This window comes from Terrapene carolina, unplaced genomic scaffold (assembly GCF_002925995.2).
Source record: "Terrapene carolina triunguis isolate 2854851 unplaced genomic scaffold, T_m_triunguis-2.0 Scaffold236, whole genome shotgun sequence".
Lineage (NCBI taxonomy): Eukaryota > Metazoa > Chordata > Testudines > Emydidae > Terrapene > Terrapene triunguis.
The window spans coordinates 5,345,444-5,364,450 of record NW_020664587.1 but is presented as its reverse complement, the minus strand read 5'-3'; the positions used below and the strand labels follow the sequence as shown (position 1 = coordinate 5,364,450).

Here is a 19,007-nt window from a genome sequence, read left to right as displayed (position 1 = left end):
GGGGGGGGGGGGGGGGCGGATTTTCTGCATGCACAAAAACAAAAAACGTCAGCTGAGGATCTGGTCATGCTCCCTGCGAAGAAGTTCAACTAACTGGCCCTGTGTGAGCCTTGAACTTTTGGTCAGCGTGGGAACTCATTACAGAAAGACCATCTCACACATTAACCAAGCATGGCTGGGAAATATGTCCTGCTGGTTAGGACACAGGCACTGGGAGTTGGTAGTTCTAATCTCAGCTCTGTCCTTGGCCCTGTGTAAGTCACTTTATGGTTTTTTTTCCCCCCTTCTGCCCTTTTTCTGTTTCATTTGTAAGCTCTTTGGGGTAGGGATTGTTTCCCACGATGTGTCCATATGGCCCCAAGGGCCCGCTGGATGCCATAATGATGATTATGTCCTTTCCCACCTAGGCTCGATTCAGATTTATGACCTGGAGGCGAAAGGCTTCACACGTGTTCCACAAGCCTTAGTATCGATATTTTCATTCGTATTGTGCTGCTCTGGACAAAACAAAAGCAATAATACAATAACACAAGATGCTTGGTTTTGAAATCTCCATAGATGGCAGAAGCAGAGACAACCATAGAATAAAGATATCCCCTTCAAAGGAAATAAATAAGATGTTGATTGGCAAGCTAAATCCTCCACAGCCTCCCTGCTTATATGATTGGAATTCCAAATGAACCTAACTGCATCATGCTGTCTGCTGTTCCCAGACTCTAAATGCATTTGTAAATCTATTTCCAGGACCACTACCTCGCATTCCACTTCCCATTTCTCTACCTGGATAGAAACACTCAATCTATTACCAGCCCTTCTCTATGCTAGCCCCTTTCTTTCAGTGTCTAAGCACATAGGCAGGGTTAGCTTGTGTTAACAGAGCCATTGTCAGGAGATAATGTGCTGCTATTAGAGCATCTTTTTGCTGATGGCCGCAAGCCATTTCTCTGTGATAGAAAATAATAATGGCTTGCGGTACCTGGATACATTAGTGGGAATCAACATTCTCCTGTCTCGCAATTGTACAGCACAATCAATTCCTCGCCATCCCTCATGGGAGACAAGGTGGAAAAAAGTCACTAAGGGGTGACATTATCGTGGTAAATTGAGGATGTTTAAGAGGGAACAACTGAACTGAGGCTGAATAAACTCTGGAGCAAAAAGTAAGCATCTTGAAAGCAGTGTGGTCCAGAGGATAGGGCACCCGGCTAGGAATCAGGAGATGTTGGGACTGTTTCCATCTTTGCCACTAATTTGCTTTGTGACCTTGGGCAAGTTACCATCTCTGAGAATGGAGATGATGTTACTTGCTCTCCTTTGTAAAGCATTTTGAGATTTAGGGGCTCAAAAGTGGTATAATTACTTAAGCAAATAGACTCTGAGATCAAAGACCAAAAAGCTTATTATCTCAGGGTGTGGGTAGAGAAGACCCGCTCCTGTTGATAGTGGAAGGGCAGGGTGAGGGCAGCTGTGTTACTGAGCATGCTCAGTACAAGTCAAGCAGCAAATCAGGAGGGCGCATGACCCCACATGCCCCCCTCATGCGTCACCTCTGGATCTGGGCTCAGATGTCCACCTCTAGGGGGAAAAAATATTAGATGACTGGGAAATAATGAAAGGCTGAGATAATCCCAACTATACATATACAATGATGGAGTCTAAAGTAGCTGTTACCACTCAAGAAAAAGATCTTGGAGTCATTGTGGATACGTTCTCTGAAAATATCCACTCAATGTGTAGCGGCTGTCAAAAAAGTGAACAGAGTGTTGGGAATCATTAAGAAAGGGATTGATAATAAAACAGAAAATATCATATTGCCTCTATATAAATCCATGGTACGCCCACATCTTGAATACTGCATGCAGATGTGGTCACCCCATCTCAAAAAAGATATATTGGAATTGGATAAGGTACAGAAAAGGGCAACACAAATGTTTAGGGGTATGGAACGGTTGCCATATGAGGAGAGATTAAAAAGACTGTGACTTTTCAGTTTGGAAAAGAGACCACTAAGGGGGAATATGATAGAGGTCTATAAAATCATGACTGGTGTGGAGAAAGTAAATAAGGAAGTGTTATTTACTCTTTCTCATAACACGAGAACTAGGGGCCACCAAATGAAATTAATAGGCAGCAGGTTTAAAACAAATAAAAGGAAGTATTTCTTCACGCAGCACCCAGTCAACCTGTGGAACTCCTTGTCAGAGGATATTTTGAAGGCCAAGACTATAACAGGGTTTAAGAAGGAACTAGATACATTCATGGAGGATAGGTCCATCAATGGCTATTAGCCAGAATGGGCAGGAATGGTGTCCCTAGCCTCTGTTTGCCAGAAGCTGGGAATGGGTGACAGGGGATGGATCACTTGGTGATTACGTGTTCTGTTCATTCCCTCTGGGGCACCTGGCATTGGTCACTGTCAGAAGACAGGATACTGGACTAGATGGACCAATATGGCTGGTCTTATGTTCTTATGACAGACAGGCAAACATCCATTAGCTAGACAGAGGGGGACATATGGTGAGAGATCATTTAGACCTGTCACAGTCAACATCTCTGTAGTTTTGCCTGTGCAGGTGGAACACCGGTTGCATGTGTTGATTGTGAGCTCATCTAGTGGCTGGCCCACGGGGAGCATACGAGTCTACAACTACTGTTTGCTAATAACGTTGCTCCTTTAGTTCAAGTGGTGAAGGCCTGTACTTTGGTATTGAAAACCCTGTGTCTATTTTCTGCTGATGGCCCACGACAAGGATCATTATACAAGTAATTGATGTCATCACCATGTCAAGGGGAGTACAGAGAACATTGTAATACCATTAATCCTCTTGCAAGACCCTTTAGGCAAAATTTCACAAGGATGACAGCCAGATAAAAGAGTAGCATAATGATCAGAACGGCAGTGGCAGCGCTACAGTCTGCTCAGTTCTGTTCCTGGCTCTGACATCGCCTCCTTCTGTGGCCTTGGGGAAATCACTTAACTTCCTTGCCTCAGTTTCCCTATCTGACCATTTCCCTATCATATTACTACACACCAGTTACACACCAATGCAGAGCTGTAAAGAACAAGCTTCATACGCTCCCAGAGAACTGCCCGCAGCAACGCTTAGCTCTCAAAGAGTTAAAGGCGACGGGGCTGGTTTTCAAAGGCCCTGGGATTTTCTGAGAAACTGAACGGGGCACGTCAAATTGGAAACCAGAAGTAAACATTCATACTCATGGCCTTGGCCTGACCCTCCTGTAGCTTCCTATTATCCATGGCCGCTGTAGATTTCTTGTTTGGTGGCTACAAGAAAGAGCATTGCACACACTGCGGAGGTATTGCTGTTGTTTTTTTGATGCAAAGGTTAAACAAATCAAACATTACTGATCCCGTGCAAATGACAGAAGGCTAAACGGTGTTCTTGTTAATTACTGTCAGTGTCAAGGCAAACGCTGGAGCAAGTTGGGGGGATCCGGGCTTGCTGCCATCTCCAGCAGAGGTAGCCTCACCTCTCATTCGCATGCAAATGGGGACATCTAGTGTCCACGGCTGCACACTGCGCCAGACCCAGGTAAGAGCATGCCGCTGCAAAGACAAGGTATTGTCAAAACAAGAATTAGAAGAGTCGTTTTTTAAAGGGCCGCTGACACTGCCGGGGAACCATCCTTTGACGTGCGCACTCTGTCTCTCTCATGTTTGCTGTGTCTCTGGCCTCCGGCATATTATTCTTCACAGGGCAGCACAGCAGAAAAGTTGCTTCCAGCTGAGATGAGCCAGCTCAGCCCTGCCGGTTCGCTCCATGGATCACAAGGGCCCCGCCAGAGAGAGCAGCAGGGCCCAGGTGGCAGAGCTCCAGAGTGTGCTCAACATGGAAAGCCCCATGATGGCTGGTCCTTGTCCAGGGCCACCAGGGACGGGGGTGAGGAGGAATCCTCTGCCAGGCAAGGGCCAGACCGAGATTCAGCCCCTAGGAGCTGCTAGGTACCCAAATGATGAGGAGCTGGCCAGCCACAGGGGCAGGGCCGGCTCCAGGCACCAGCATTGGGGCGGCAATCTGCAAGGGGCGGCAGTCCGTGTGTTTTTGCCACCCCACGCAGCACGCCGAATTGCCGCTGTGGACGGCGGGGGCAGTCCGTGCGCCGTTAGGGCGGCACGCGCATTTCCGCGGCAGCGGCAATTCGGCGGCAGCTTCTATGTTCACCTGCCCGCGGCGGCGATTCGGCAGCTTCTGTCTTCCGGCTGAAGACAGAAGCTGCCCCCGAATTGCCACCGCCCCGGAAACGCGCGTGCCGCCCTAACGGCGCACGGACGGCCCCCGCCGTCCACGGCGGCAATTCGGCGCGCTACTTGGGGCGGCAAAAACAGTAGAGCTGGCCCTGCACAGGGGGATGTGCTAATAAGGCCTAGCTCTTCAATAGTTCTAATTGTGCTTTATGAAGGAGGCCAGTACCAGGGCTGGTCAAAAAAATGGGGATGGAACAGGTTTTTTGTTGGAATTTGCTGATTCATTGAAGTCAAACTGTTCCACAGAGATGGTCTGATTTTGATGAAGCTCCTCTAGAAACCAGGCAGGGATCTGAAGAACAGAGGGGCTGGAAGCTCCCTGCTAAGGGAGGTCGGTGGGGGGGGTGAGGCACAGGAGGGGGTGTGAGGGGAGGTACTGAGACTCAGCTGCGGGGGGCAGCTGGCTCCAGGCTGGGAAGGAGGGTCCTTGGGGTTCCTCTGTGCTCCCAGCCTGTCCAGGTCCAGGTCCCGCTCCCTGTTCCCCAGCCCTGCGGTGGCTGCACCAGCCCCTTCCAGGTCCTGCTCTCACCTCCACACCCCCTCTGCCCCCAGCATGCGTGCATTTATGTAGGGATGGAGCCCCACAATATTTCCATTGCTGGGGTGCAAGCGCTCCTCCCCTCTCCCCCCCCTCCCCACACACACAGTTCCCCACCCCTGCAAAGGAAACCTACCTTTCTGATTTCCTGCCGCTCACTTGCCTGGCTCCTCAGCAGCCCAGCTTCTAGGGTCCACAGTTCTGGGGCAGGGCTCCTTGTTCGTTCAACCCACGGGCTAGTATTTCCAAGGATGCCGTCTGCCAGGTTTCCCACTTTGAAGCAGCTCATTGTCAGATGGGCACCTAACAGGCAGGCCGCTCAGATACAACCAAGCCATGCCTTTGAGCCCATCAACTGCTCAGCTGGGGGTGGCTGAGGAATGCGCGTTCTCACTACCAGCTCTGCCTCGATGTCCCCAGTGCCCGTCTCACAGGAAAAAGTGTCTGTTGGTTTGTTTGTTCGGAAAAAAACCTTCATTTTATTAGCAACATGATGACGGCAGCACCAAAGAGCACAGGAAACTGTACCTTTCTGTCTGTCTGTCTGTCTATCTCATGCTCATCACCATAGTATCATAGAGCTCGAACCTACTACACACAGTCATCTCTTACGGAGACTTTATTTTTGTTCTTTCTTGCTGCTGGTTTTCCTGTCAGCTAAGATGAAAGTCATTCCAGACTGAAATCATCCGGCCGCTCATTGTGCAGCAGACCAGGAAACCCTTTCCCCGAAATCTCGCAAAAACCCCAAAGAATGTTCTCCAGAGAGTCCCAACCCCGTCCTGCAAAGCTGTGAGGTTCAGATTGTTTCGAGAAAGTCCAAATACTGCTGATTCTTCCAAGGCTTGCCCATTCCCCAGCCCACACTTTAAAAAGCTTGTGCGCTTTTATGTTCACCGTTACTCCTAGCGAGCAGGATCTCATTCCAAGAGTGAGCCGATTGGTTTCATTGGGCCTGACTCATAAAGTCAATTCCTACTCAAAGTAAGAGCTGCAGAGGCAGTCTCTAAACAATTTGCAAGTACAAATCTGCGGCAGGTTGAGTGCAGTGCTAGCACTTACCGCTGAAATGAGCACACCCCCAGCAGAGTAACTTGAACATGTTTTTTACTTTCCTCTGTTTTTTTATTATTATTTACATGTTTTTCCTTAAGCTTCGGGGCCTCGGCTTTGTACAACACCTCACAGAGCTCCTCTGTCTCCCAGCGCCCGGTGAACCCCCTCCACCAAGGTGGGGAGCAGCAGAGCACACTGGGAGAAATGGGGGAGGGGAGAGAAGAGGGACCCATCTAGTGACCGCCACCCCTGCTGACTGTAAACCTCCCTATCATGTGACAGACAGGGCAGGAAGGATTGTGCTCTGCGGGGGCCAGGGGGAGAAAGGGGAGGTGGGGTCCGGGTGTGTAACAGACTAAGGGTACGTCTATACTTACCCGCTGGTTCGGCGGCCAGCAATCGATCTTCTGGGATCGATTTATCGCGTCTTGTCCGGCGTGACATCGTTGCAGAGAAAAGCTTGGAAACATAACGTGAGTGCGTCCTAAAGACTCAAAAGCCAGAGGGCGAAGAAAAAGAACCCACATGTTTATTGCCTTGATAGCTCCCTGGTTTGAGCATTGGCCTGCTAAACCCAGGGTTGTGAGTTCAATCCTTGAGGTGGCCACTTAGGGATCGGGGGCAAAAATCTGTGCTCAGTCCTGCTAGTGAAGGCAGGGGGCTGGACTCGATGACCTTTTGAGGTCCCTTCCAGCTCTATGAGATAGAGATTGGTGATAAACTCATGGGAGTTGGCAACACTGGAACTACACGTTTAGAAAAAAAATCACTTTGGTCTTAACTGATCCCTTCGCATTTGCACCTGCAATACGGGCTGATAGACACAGACAGAAATATCCACCATCCCCAAAAGATTACATGAAAGAACTCACTAGTGTTACCAACACCAATAAGATGCCTCACCTGAAGGTGCTTTTCCCAGGCAAGACTTTTATATGACAACACAAGGCCGACAGCAATCAAATCAAACCCACTTAAAATGAAAAGTAAAGGCTTCTGGCTCGGTAACATCTTTAAATAGCACTTCGTGACACTAACGCTTTCTAATTGCTGCTAACAAATGGTGAGCTATTGGCGCAATATTATTTTCCTCAGATGAATGGTATGGTCTGAACCTTGTCTCAGAACTGCCATTAACTTACTGTCCCTTTATTTGAAGCAGCATCTTTCACCTATCTCTATCCTCAGCAGTAATTCACCTTTTAAGGTGCTAATAAATTTATGTTGTGCAAATGACCATTTGTCATTTCATATCCGATTGGTTATCTGGAAAGATAATTCAACAGCCTGAAAATGATAATGAGAGTTATTCTGCATTTCCCTCTGTTGCCATATGCAATTATTTTCATGGTGAACTTTCTAAGGGTCAGAGTTCTGACAATACATTTAGAATGGTTTTATCATTTGGATTTTTTTTTAAATCAGTGCTAATGCTGGGAACTTGTGTATGTTTTTAGCAGTTCTGATACTGTAGTTTTCTGTGGCACAATTACAGTTTATTCTGTATATTAGACCAGAGGCAGAGATATTAGAGCTGGACAGAGAAAGGTAATCACATTTTCACAAAGGATTTAATTATTTTGAAATGGAATGAAACCAAAAATTCTGGAATTCTTTGTGAAAGGGAATGGAGTCCCAGCTGCGGGGCAGTCTGCCTGTTGGGCTGCCCCAGAGCCAGGGACCCCAGAAGCCCTAGGATGCACTCCTAGTTCCAGAACCTATGCAGGTAGTTCCAGCAGCAAAGCACAGCCTTATGCTAGCTGGTAATAGTGGGTCACCTAGGGAGGTGGTGGAATCTCCATCCTTAGAGGTTTTTAAGGTCAGGCTTGACAGAGCCCTGGCTGGGATGATTTAGTTGGGGATTGGTCCTGCTTTGAGCAGGGGGTTGGACTAGATGACCTCCTGAGGTCCCTTCCAACCCTGTTATTCTATGATTCTATGACCTGGTGCTTAGGTATTTGCACTAGACAGCAAAAGAGGAGGCGGTCTATTCCTAGTTCTGCTACTGTTTTGCTGTGTGACTTTGGGAAAGTCACTTCCCCTCATACCCTTTATTTATTTGGGGCAGAAATCGTCTTTTCCTTTGCACTTGTACAGCTCCTAGCACAATGAGGCTGTGGTCCCGACTGGGGTCTCTGCATGCTACCATAATATAAATAGCTGGCTCTTACACTCCATACACACAGGCCGCTAGAGGGATGTGTGACATATTCTACAAGCGTGGTACACACCTGCACAATACGGGCCACAGAAGGGTACATGGGGAATTCGCACATGTCAAGCACGGCCGTCTGGGAATACAAAAAAGTGAATATGCACTAGGGACTCACACATGCTGAAAGAGTCCCAGCGCCCTTTGGAAATTCACAGATTCTGTTGCTAGAGCGTTTCGGCAGGCATAAAATTAATAAACCAGCCGCACAAGGGAAATGACTTTCTGACCTTTCCGGAGGTCACACTTCAATTTAATCACTTGACACTTCTGTTTTCATCAGCGTGCCTACAAATTAGTTACATCAGCTAACAGGAAGAAAGTAATTACTCGAGTTCCCACATAGTATGGAATGATAGCCAGGGCTACTTTGGGAAATAAAAGATTAATTTCAAATATATATATAGTAGGTCCTGATAGCAGCAGGTATAAGGTAATTTGTTGCTTAAACCAGAGATGGGTGTGGGGAGAGAGATACCGTGTAAGGCGTGGAAGGAAATTTGGAACTAAGGACCAACCTTTGTTAAAATGTAGGGCGGTTAGGGGAAATGCCTTATCGGGGGTCATCTTATTCCATTAAAATTTGAGCAAAGATTATAAAACCAGCAATAATCCCTCTTGGGGAGAACGAGATGAACAAAGGAGTTTTTTGCACCCTGGATGGACTTGCCCACATATTCAGGAATTCGGTGGAAGTGAGTTCTGGCCCTATGTCAACAAAACTATGCCTGGTTAAAACAGTGAATTGCACTAAGTGAGCATACTAGCTGAGGAGTTGCATCTCACTGATCCTGGATCATGGGGCAGATTCTGGCCAGGGTCCATGTGGCTGGACATGCAGTCAGTACAGACACTGTATCATAGTCCCTCTGGATTGCTAGGTGTCCGAAAGGGGGTGGAGTGAGGGTGTGGTCCTGGCTTCACCCTTCACACTGTACAGTCTGTCACAGCTGGCTCCACTCGTTTGAATATAGATACATGTAAATATATTTGTCTAGGATCACAGCCCTCAGGCCAGACTGACAGGCAGGGGGACTCTATCCTGGGAAGCAGTGACTGTGAAAAAGATTTGGGGGTCGTGGTGGACAAATCAGTTGGACGTGTGTTCCTAGTGTGATGCTGTGGCTAAAAGGACTAATGTGATCCTGGGATGCATAAACAGAGGAATCTCGAGCAGGAGCAGAGAGGTTATTGTACCTCTGTATTTGGCACTGGTGCGACCGCTGCTGGAATCCTGGGTCCAGTTCTGGTGCCCACAATTCAAGAAGGACGTTGATAAATTGGAGAAGGATCAGAGAAGAGCCACAAGAATGGTTAAAGGATTAGAAAACCTGCCTACAGTGCTAGGCTCAAAGAGTTGGGTCTATTTAGCTTAACAAAGGGAAGACTAAGGGGTGACTCGATCACAGTCTTTAAGTATCTACATGGGGAACAAATATTCAATAATGGGCTCGTCAGTCTAGGAGAGGAAGGTCTAACACAGTAGTTCTTAATCGGGGCTACACGTACCCCTGAGGGTACTCAGAGGTCTTCCAGGGGGTACATCAACTCATTTAGCTATTTGCCTAGTTTTACAACAGCCTATATAAAAAGTCCTAGCGAAGTCAGTACAAACTCAAATTTCATACAGGCAAGGACTTGTTTATACTATTCTATAAACTATACACTGAAATGTAAGTACAATATTAATATTCCAATTGATTTATTTTATAATTAGATGGTCAAAAATAAGAAAGTAAGCATTGTTCAGTAAGAGAGTGCTATGACACTTTTGCAAGTAAGTAGCTTTTAAATGAGGTGAAAGTTAGGGGTACACAAGACAGATCAGACTCCTGAAAGGGGTACAGTAGATTGGGAAGGTTGAGAACCCCTTGTCTAACACAATCCAATAGCTGGAAGTTGAAGCTAGACAAATTCAGACCAGAAATAAGGTTTACATTTTTAACAGTGAGGTTAATTAACCACTGGAACAATTTACCAAGGCTAGTGGTGGATTCTCCATCACTGACCATTTTTAAATCAGGATGGGATGTTTTTCTAAAATCTCGGCTCTAGGAGTTATTTGGGGGGAGTTTTATGGCTTGTGCTACACAGGAGGTCGGACTAGATGATCACGGTGGCTCTCCTGGCCTTGGAATGTCTGAACTCCGATCTCGTCTACATGGGGACGTAGCGCCCAGCAGGCCAGGGGGTGAATCTACAGTGCACTGGCTTGCCGTGCACTAACTGGCCAGGTGGACCTGTGACACCACACGGAAAGGTCCTTCATGCACTTTGACCCACTCCCATTTGAAGGACGCTGTGGCTATGTCTACACTGCACACCACTGGCGGCGGCAGCTACACGCCGCAGTGAAAAGCAGCTGTGTCCACACTGCAGTGTGTAGTTACAGGGGGAAAGGCTCCAGTAGCGAGGAGACAGCAGGATACAGCACTACTAAAATTAGCAGTGTAGCGGTGGGAGGCACTGCTTGACCATGTAGGGTACATACCCCAAGGTTCTGGCATGTCTGTACTCCACTCACCTAAGCAGTAACTCACTGTCTACACCGTTATTTATACCATGCTAGGCGGGCGGGCAATGTCTGTACTCTACATGGTGACGTAAGGCGTGTGCAGTGCAGACGTCCCCTAAGTGTGCCAGGGCAGGATCCACACAGCCGGTTATTGCGCTGCAAGCTAGTGCACTGGAAATTCACACGTTGGCTTGCCAAGCACTAACTCTCCGCATAGACCAGCCCTCTGTGAGGGGGGTGGGGTGGACCCTCTGCAAGAGTTGTGCCGTGGTACATTGGTGTGTACTGACGGGGCGTATTCTGTCTGAGTCAGATTCTGCCTGACACTGCTCCACCTGCTCACTCAGTCATCCTGAACTTTTCCCAGGGACTCCATCCTCTATGCAGACCCTTATCTTCTTTAGCAAGCCTGGTTCTACCTACAACAGAATCCAGCCATAGATAGACGACATCTCTGTTAACAAGATTCAGCAGCGTGGAGACCCCCAATGGCTGCTAGCTCTGCTTGCAGGCCGCGTTCTTAGAAACAGAGAGGAGTGCTACACAGAAACCAGAACGTCACAGTTTCAGAGGGTTCCCTGTCCCAAATGTCCTGCTCCCAGCTGGGCTGGGAATACTTGATAAAATCTCATGGTGTTCCAGCCTTTTCGAATACAGCAAGGATGGTCCCACGTTCCGAGGAGACCTGTACAAAGGACTGGAATCTGTCCTCGCCTGAGTAGTTCTCACACACAAGCCCCTTAATTCTGTGGGGCTGCTGACAGGAGTAAGAACTGTTTGCCTGAGGGAGACCAACAGGACCTTGATCAAAGTAACATGACTCCTCTCCTCCACCCACCTCTGGCTTCCTGTGGTGCCCTCAAGTGCCAAACCCATCACTTCTGGAAAAGTTCTACGGCCTCTGGAAATTCCCCATCTGGAGTTGAGGCAAAGGTGATGGAGCAGAAACGTACCTTTCCAAGCAGGGAGATGCAGTACATAGGCAGGGTGTTGAGTCGGTGGGCATCAGAGTCACAAGAGACCATGGATGTGGAATCAGAGCTTTTGATCTAGCTAGCAGGTTGTGTATATATACACACAGGGCTCTAGAATAGCAGGGCCATCTATGAATGTGATGGCCATTAGTGCCTAAGGATACCACTGGGTACCAGTCAGTCCCTGCTTAATCCAGTACAGAGGTGTGAGAAAAATAAAATGAATGGGGAGAAAAAGGTTCACCAAATTTGGTTAAACCTCCTATCAAGACTGGTTGTCCCATCGCCATAATGGGTTTGAGCAGCACTGCCCTCTATTGGATGGAACTGAAACTGCTGCAGTGTGTGTCATAGGCCTTCTGCATCGAATAACTGCATCTTCTCTTTTAGCTCATGTGATACATCGTGTGATTTCAGAACTAGCAAATCTGAGTTCTGAATGGCCAACCTATAAAGTCCCAGGCATACATCCACTGTTTAGACATATATAGGAGATGGTGCAATGGTTTAATATGGTTTGGAGATGTGTGGAAAAGTCCAACAGAATTTGATTAACTCAGAAGTAGGGTGGCTGAACCAGTTGGGAAAAAGCAAAGAGCCAGGCCAATCACTGAGCCTTTATGAAGGTTTAGATTTGATCCCTCCCACTCCTGATCCAAGATCTGTTCTGCCCGGAGTGAGAGATTTCTCATCTGGCATGTAATTCTTCTCAAGGTGAGCATGGGTAGCTTGGCATTGCTATAGTCACTGCCCTATGTGTGTTGATGAATAATACTGTTACCTGTTTTTGACCTGAGCGGTTGGCTAAAACTCGGAGTACTGCCGATCATTCTAGATAATATTTAGTCCTGCCTTGAGTGCAGGGGACTGGGCTAGATGACCTCTCGAGGTCCCTTCCAGTTCTTTGATTCTATGATTTCCATTAGGAGGAAAAACTGATGCTGGAGTAAGATGTTTTCCCTGATGCAATCCTGTTGATTTACAAAGAATGTACAAAGTTCTGTTTCCCTAAACCCGGGAGGAATCAAACAGTAAGAGGTAGTTTCTTTGCCCAGGTGCCACTTTTGAAAATGGGATGTAGGGTCCTAAGTCTCTTGGAGCAAGATATTTAAAGGAATGGGTGTTAGGTGCCTAAATACTTTTAAAAATCTGTCCCTCGGGCATTTTGAAAACATTACCCACTATCAGAAGTAAATGACCTCTTACATTGTAGAATAGGGACAACGGTGCCTGCAGCACTCAACGAGTCATTTCAACCGACTCTACCAGCTGCAGCACTCAAGCCAAATTCCCCGTTTATCTCTCGGTGTTAAAATTAGCCATCCGGTGATTTAAGAAATAAAGGTGCTAACTAGCGAGAGCCGCAATCCTATTGTTTATGCAAAAAATAATTATAGCGCAGAAGCTAATTGCCTTTGATCACACGACGGAGACGGAGTGAAGGAAAAACAGCAATCATGTGACGGGGGGGAAAGTGCAGCGAAAAGAGAAGCGCAAAAAGAAGAGGTAGGGGAATCAGGAAATGAAAGTGCACATTTCCTAGGGCTGAGTCGACTATCAGTCACATATCAGATTCCAGTCGTGCAGTTAAATATTATGGGTCAGATTCTTGCCTCTGCTCCACTCTCACACAATAAAAGACTTTTAAGGGGAAATGGCACTGGTGCAGGATCAACGTTGGGATGATGTATGCAACTCTGTGCTGCCCTTCGTGCAGCCCTAGGCGAAGGGGCGTGCTGGGAGCCAGGCTCGGGGATGGTAGGGTGAGTGGCCAGTGTTCTCTGCTCTGGCAGTTCTGGGCTGCTGAGAAGCCTATGACAGCTGAGGAAGGCTGCTGCTGGTTGGAGAAGCCTCTAGGAATATACTAAACTGTGATCCAGAATCCACAGGGACCAAAGGTGGCATAGAGCCACCTGTGTGCTTCTACCTCCAGCCTGTGCTTTGCCTCTCATGAGGCACAGATAGGTAGATACTGTCTACCGATCCCCACACATGGGAGGGCAGGCACTGGCTCATGACAGGAACTGGTGCTTCCAAAAGGAAACCACAGCCTGCCTTGGGGAAGCACGGGGCAGCACCCACTAGCTCATCAATGGATGGTCTGGAGCAGGGCGCCGGGGAGGAGCCAGCAAAGCCACCACATTGGTGCTGGGAAAGCCAATTTCATTTGGCCTATTGGAAAAGGGAGGCTTCGCATCACCAGCCTGTACGATTTCCCCTGTATGGTGCGGTCCCCCCAGTGGAGAGGGGAAGAGAGCTAGTTTAGACACTAGTCATGTGACCACAATTAACCAATGGAGCTTTAAAGAGATTTGGTCTGAACATTTTCACCATCGTGTCATTCAAATCCCCAAAAGGCTGTTTTGTCAAAGCCAAAACATTTCACAGAAACACGTTGGTTTTGTTGGAGTCACACACACACAGAGGAAGGGCCGCATCACCAGTGCCAATGCTACTCCTGTCTCCACCACCTGCACCTGTATCCAGACAGACAACCTAGCCATGGATGCCTCTACCCAGATCCTGGAGTGGATTTGCCGAGACTGTGGCCTGCATTCCCCACTCACAGAAAGCCAGGCGGGGGGACCATCCAGTGTGTGAGGCGCCTGCTGGTGGAATCTCTCAGGAAGCAGGTGGGAGAGCTACAGGAGGAGGTGGCAAGGCTGAGGAACATCCATCCCATGAGGAATTCCTCAAGCGTATTTTACATGGAGACATCCATGGCTGAGGAGGCTATCGAGCTACAGAGGACTGCTGTCACACCACCGGGGGAGGAGGATATGGCTCTGTCACAAGAACTGGCAGCTGGTTACTTCTGGCAGCAGGTCGTGCTCCACCCCTCCTCCCAACCCACCCACCATGGTGATGGAAAACCGATATGCTGCCCTGGCAACGAGCGATGAGGAGTCACCCCCAGAGGAGGAGGAGAAGCTATGTACCCCCAAGGCTGGGAAGATCTCAGCCACCACTGCCAGAAAGAAATATAGGGTAGTGGTGATTGGTGACTCTCTTCTGAGGGGGATGGAGGCACCCATCTGTCACCCTGACATGGCATCACGGGAGGTATGGTGCCTGCCAGGGGCCCATCTGCAACACATTATGGAGGGATTGTTGAGGATCATCTGGCCCTCTGACTACTACCCCATGCTACTCATCCATGTGGCACTAATGATACTGCGAGGTATGACCCTCAGCAGATCAGAAGTGATCCAGGGCTCTGGGAGTAAGAATGAGGGAGTTGGGAGCACAGGTGGTGTTCTCTTCGATCCTTCCAGTCAAGGGTAGGGGCCCAGGCAGAGACAGATACATCCTGGAGGTGAATGCCTGGCTGCGAAGATGGTGACTCCAGGAGGGCTTCGGCTTGGCCACAGGATGCTGTTCCAGGAAGAAGGACTGCTATGGAGAGATGGGGTCCACCTATCGAGGAAGGGGAAGAGCATATTTGAATACAGACTGGCTAACCTCATGAGGAGGGCTTTAAACTAAGTTTGAAGGGGGCAGGTGACCAAAGCCCACAGGTAAGTCAAAAACATGGAGACCCAGGAGAAGGGTCGGAATGTGGGGGGAGCATGGGCTGTTATAGCAGGGACAAGAGAGAGACAAGACAGAACTGGGGGGGCGGGAATCGAATCAGTATCTTAGATATCTGTATATTAATGTGAGAAGTATGGGGAATGAGCAGGAAGAACTCGAAATGCTAGTAAATAAACACAACTATGGCATAGTTGGCATCACGCATTACTGGAATATTGGAATAGAAGGTACAGTTTACTCAAGAAGGACAGGCAGGGGAAAAAGTGAGGAGGTATTGCTTTATATATTAAAAATGTATACACTTAGACTGAGGTTGAGATGGAAATAGGAGACAGACTTGTTGAAAGTCTCTGGGTAAGGATAAAAGGGGTAAAAAACAAGGGTGATGTCATGGTAGGGGTCTACTACAGACCACCTAACTGGGAAGAAGAGGTGGATGAGGCTTTTTGTAAGCAACTAACAAAATCATCCAAAGCACAGGACTTGGTGGTGATGGCGGACTTCAACTATTCAGACATCTGTTGGGAAAATAACATAGCAGGGCACAGATTATCCAACAAGTTCTTGGAATGTATTGGAGACAATTTTTTATTTCAGAAGCTGGAGAAAGCTACTAGGGGAAAGGCTGTTCTAGATTTGATTTTGACAAATAGGAAAGAACTGGTTGAGAATTTGAAAGTGGAAGACAGCTTGGGTGAAAGTGGTCATGAAATGGTAGAGTCCATGATTCTAAGGAACAATAGGAAGAAGAACAGCACAATAAAGACAATGGATTTCAAGAAGGCAAACTTTAGCAAACTCAGGGAGTTGGTAGGTAAGATCTCATGGAAGAAAGTCTAAGGGGAAAAACAATTGAAGACAGTTGGCAGTTTTTCAAAGAGACATTATTAAGGGCACAAGAGCAAACTATCCCACGACATAAGAAAGATAGGACGTATGGCAAGAGACCACCCTGGCTTAACCAGGAGATCTTCAATGATCTAAAAATCAAAAAAGAGTCCTACAAAAAGTGGAAACTAGCTGGAGACATAAAGGGTAACAAGAAAACTTTCTACAAATATATTAAAAGCAAGAGGAAGACCAAGAACAGAGTAGGCCCGTTACTCAATAAAGGGGGAAAAACAATAACAGAAAATGTGGAAATGGCCAGAGGTGCTTAATGACTTCTTTGTTTCGGTTTTCATCAAGAAGGTTGGTGGTGATTGGACGTCTAACATAGTGAATGCCCCTACTTCCCTAAGTAGTCTCTACCTGTGCTGATATATTTAGTTGCAGTATAATTTTTAACTACTAGATGTCACTCTTTGCTGTATGGAGACCCAAGCTGGGTGGGGTCCATGGTAAACAAAAGAGACAAAGCTGGGACTCAAATACTGTGAAAGCCTGTTTGATTGGCTGCAATTGTAGCTGTTTTCTACAATAAATGACTCCTCTTTAAGACAGTCTGTAGTACTATATAGAATACTACCCAAGCAAGTAGCCCCACCGAAAGCAATGAATAAGGATTAATCATGTGATTAAGGGGGTTACAGGATTATTAGGGCTGGGTTACATGGGTATGATGCTAAAGTATGAAATCAGTGGAGTTACATCAGATTTACACCCGTATATCTGAGAGCAGAATTAGCCCTTTAGGTTGCAAGCTCCTCAGGACAGGAACCTGACTTAATCTATAGACTTTCCCACACTGGAGCCTTTCCTGGGAGCCTTTCCCCTGACTCCCATTGGTGCTGGATTGACACCAAAGTCCAAGATGTCAATATAAATCTGAGAGGAGAATCTGTCTATATGATTGAACTGCACATTTTTTGGCACTGAACAAATACATAATAGTATAAATAACCAAATAATTACAACCTGTAACACAAAACAACCAGCCTTTCAAATTTTTGAGCAAACTTTTAATTTTTTCCTCCATCCAAAAACATCTTCTATGGTGACATTTCTGAACAGGCTTGTGTTATCTGAAAAGCTTTTTACATACTCTCAAGTATAAATATTCTGATAGGAAAAAAAATAATTCCCAAACCCAACCATTCATGCTCACATTTGGAGGGATGCGTAACGTGGCATGCGTCACTGAGACTGGATACTCCCTGCTTAACATCATCTGCCACGGAGACTGCGCCTGGGTGTGGCACGCAACGTCAGACACCTCTGGACCGTGCTGTTTGTTTGTATAGCCTGGGTCACCACCAGCCGGGAAGGGAAATGGGTCTAAACGTCTGGCACATTGAGATGAGATGCTCAAAATAAGAAAAGCAGAGATGCCTCCAGACATGGGGCTGGAGAGGGAGCTGGTGACCTGTAGGCAGACAGGGCACCATAACTGCATTTTTTGTGAACGTTGATGGAAGGAACCACAGAGCCAAGCAGTCGGGTAACGGCATATCCCATGGGATTGGTGCTGGTAGCACTACCTTGGGTGACATAAAGCCGTGTATGGGTGGGTTCATTGTGCAGTTCAGGACTTCACCATGGAAGGCCAAACATGGGACAGGTGCTGGCTAGCCAAAACACTGCAGGGGTATTAGTTGACTAGGAGAACTGAGCTTACTTTCGTCTACTGTACAGTAGCTGTGGGTCGTACCTGGCTGCAGGAGTGTCTCATCCTAGCACATCTTCAATGCCACACTCAGCAATCACTACTTAGTTTCACCTACTTACTGATAAATGCTTTGTGCTTATAATAATACATTGGTTGTCTGTGAGGGCGGGTTTTCACACTCAGGATCCGAGTTGCTTTTAAACAACTTGATTCTTAAATAAAATTACAGTACACACAGAAACAAAAGATGCAGAAGAACACAGCGAGGATTCACAGAACTCATAATCAAGTACTTAGTAACAACATATATATATATATTAAGCTTTAGATTAAAAAATATATTTCTGGGTTTTTATATATGTATACTATAGGATGCAAGGGACATTAACACATTTTGGCACGCAGTGATTCACAGTGCTTTGCCCTTTAATATGATGTCTGCTCTACATTATAATGTTTCCTTTTTAGAAGAATGCAGCTAGACTAGACTTTTTTTTTTTTTAAGTAGAAAGCTGGATGTAGTGCTGCGGCTGAGTTGCTCCTGTGTATGCATGAAGGTCTTCTGGTACAATTCTGTTACGTAAGGAAGGAGAACTATAATAGTGCTCCGGGTGTTTAGATGATCTTGTTTTCCAGGGCTGCGATCCTTTTTGTCACAGCTTCCAGTGAGCAAGAGTTAAGGGAAAAAATGGCAGTGCATTTCAGTGATTCACAGGCCAGATCCTCAACTAGCACAACTCAAAGTCAATGGCGATACTCCAATGTATGTCTGCTGAGGAGCTGGCCAGTTATGGTAATCTAGTTCATGGTTTCGCCACCTTTTCAGGTTGCTGACCCGGCATTCGAAGTCAAACATTTTTACAACTGCTTTACATTTACTATAAAAAGCAAGAATAAAAACGTTACAATGATCTGTGTGTGTGTTTTGAGATGATGACCTTGAAGGATAAGGTTTTGTGGGGAGCACAAAGGGAGTTTTTCTTTATTTTAGATTCTCATAAAATTTTCAATGCCTCGCAACCCTCTGATTGCTTTTTGTGTCCCTTCTTGGGGTTGTGAGCCAGTGATTGAGAAACACTGATATAGTCCAGGGGTAGGCAACCTATGGCATGCGTGCCAAAGGTGGCACGCGAGCTGATTTTCAGTGGCACTCACACTGCCCGGGTCCTGGCCACTGGTCCGAGGGGCTCTGCATTTTAATTTAATTTTAAATGAAGCTTCTTAAACATTTAAAAAACCTTATTTACTTTACATACAACAATAGTTTAGTTATATATTATAGACTTATAGAAAGAGACCTTCTAAAAACGTTAAAATGTATTACTGGCACATGAAACCTTAAATTACAGTGAATAAATGAAGACTC

The 19,007-nt window shown here is 46.8% G+C and overlaps 1 protein-coding gene across 1 annotated transcript in view; it reads right to left on the bottom strand.

Annotated features, from left to right (window-relative positions):
* Positions 1-16,972: 16,972 nt before the first annotated feature.
* Positions 16,973-19,007, bottom strand: part of MATN1 (matrilin 1) — a 39,028-nt gene continuing 36,993 nt past the window's right edge. The window contains exon 8 of the mRNA XM_026657070.2: positions 16,973-18,306. Within this exon, the coding sequence (XP_026512855.1) occupies positions 18,257-18,306 (50 nt within the window). The 3' untranslated portion in view covers positions 16,973-18,256. The remainder of the gene's footprint in view (positions 18,307-19,007) is intronic.